The 662-nt window shown below is 45.9% G+C and overlaps 1 protein-coding gene across 1 annotated transcript in view; it reads left to right on the top strand.

Annotated features, from left to right (window-relative positions):
* Positions 1-662, top strand: part of LOC118417416 (cyclic AMP-inducible protein BP74-like) — an 8,797-nt gene that overhangs the window by 2,275 nt on the left and 5,860 nt on the right. Inside the window, exon 3 of the mRNA XM_035822975.1 lies at positions 48-659. Coding sequence (XP_035678868.1) covers positions 48-659 — 612 coding nt within the window. The remainder of the gene's footprint in view (positions 1-47; positions 660-662) is intronic.

The following is a 662-nucleotide window of genomic DNA, read 5'->3' as shown; positions in this document are numbered from 1 at the left end:
GCCATAAGCTCTTTAGGAAGGAAGATGATAGTGAGGACATTATGAAGGGGATGGTCACGGCCATAAGCTCTTTAGGAAGGATGATGATAGTGAGGAACATTATGAGGGTGATGGTCACGGCCATAAGCTCTTTAGGAAGGATGATGATAGTGAGGAACATTATGAAGGGGATGGTCACGGCCATAAGCTCTTTATGAAGGAGGATGATAGTGAGGAACATTATGAGGGTGATGGTCACGGCCATAAGCTCTTTAGGAAGGAGGATGATAGTGAGGAACATTATGAGGGGGATGGTCACGGCCATAAGCTCTTTAGGAAGGATGATGATAGTGAGGAACATTATGAGGGGGATGGTCACGGCCATAAGCTCTTTAGGAAGGATGATGATAGTGAGGAACATTATGAAGGGGATGGTCACGGCCATAAGCTCTTTAGGAAGGATGATGATAGTGAGGAACATTATGAAGGGGATGGTCACGGCCATAAGCTCTTTAGGAAGGAGGATGATAGTGATGAGGAACATTATGAGGGCGATGGTCACGACCATAAGCTCTTTAGGAAGGATGATGATAGCGAGGAACATTATGAAGGGGATGGTCACGATCATAAGTTCCTTAAGAAGGGGGGTGACAGCGATGAGGAACATTATGAAGGAGACGGTC

This window comes from Branchiostoma floridae, chromosome 6 (genome assembly GCF_000003815.2).
Source record: "Branchiostoma floridae strain S238N-H82 chromosome 6, Bfl_VNyyK, whole genome shotgun sequence".
NCBI lineage: Eukaryota > Metazoa > Chordata > Leptocardii > Amphioxiformes > Branchiostomatidae > Branchiostoma > Branchiostoma floridae.
Note: the sequence above shows the minus strand (reverse complement) of the source record. Positions and strands in the feature narration are given on the sequence as shown.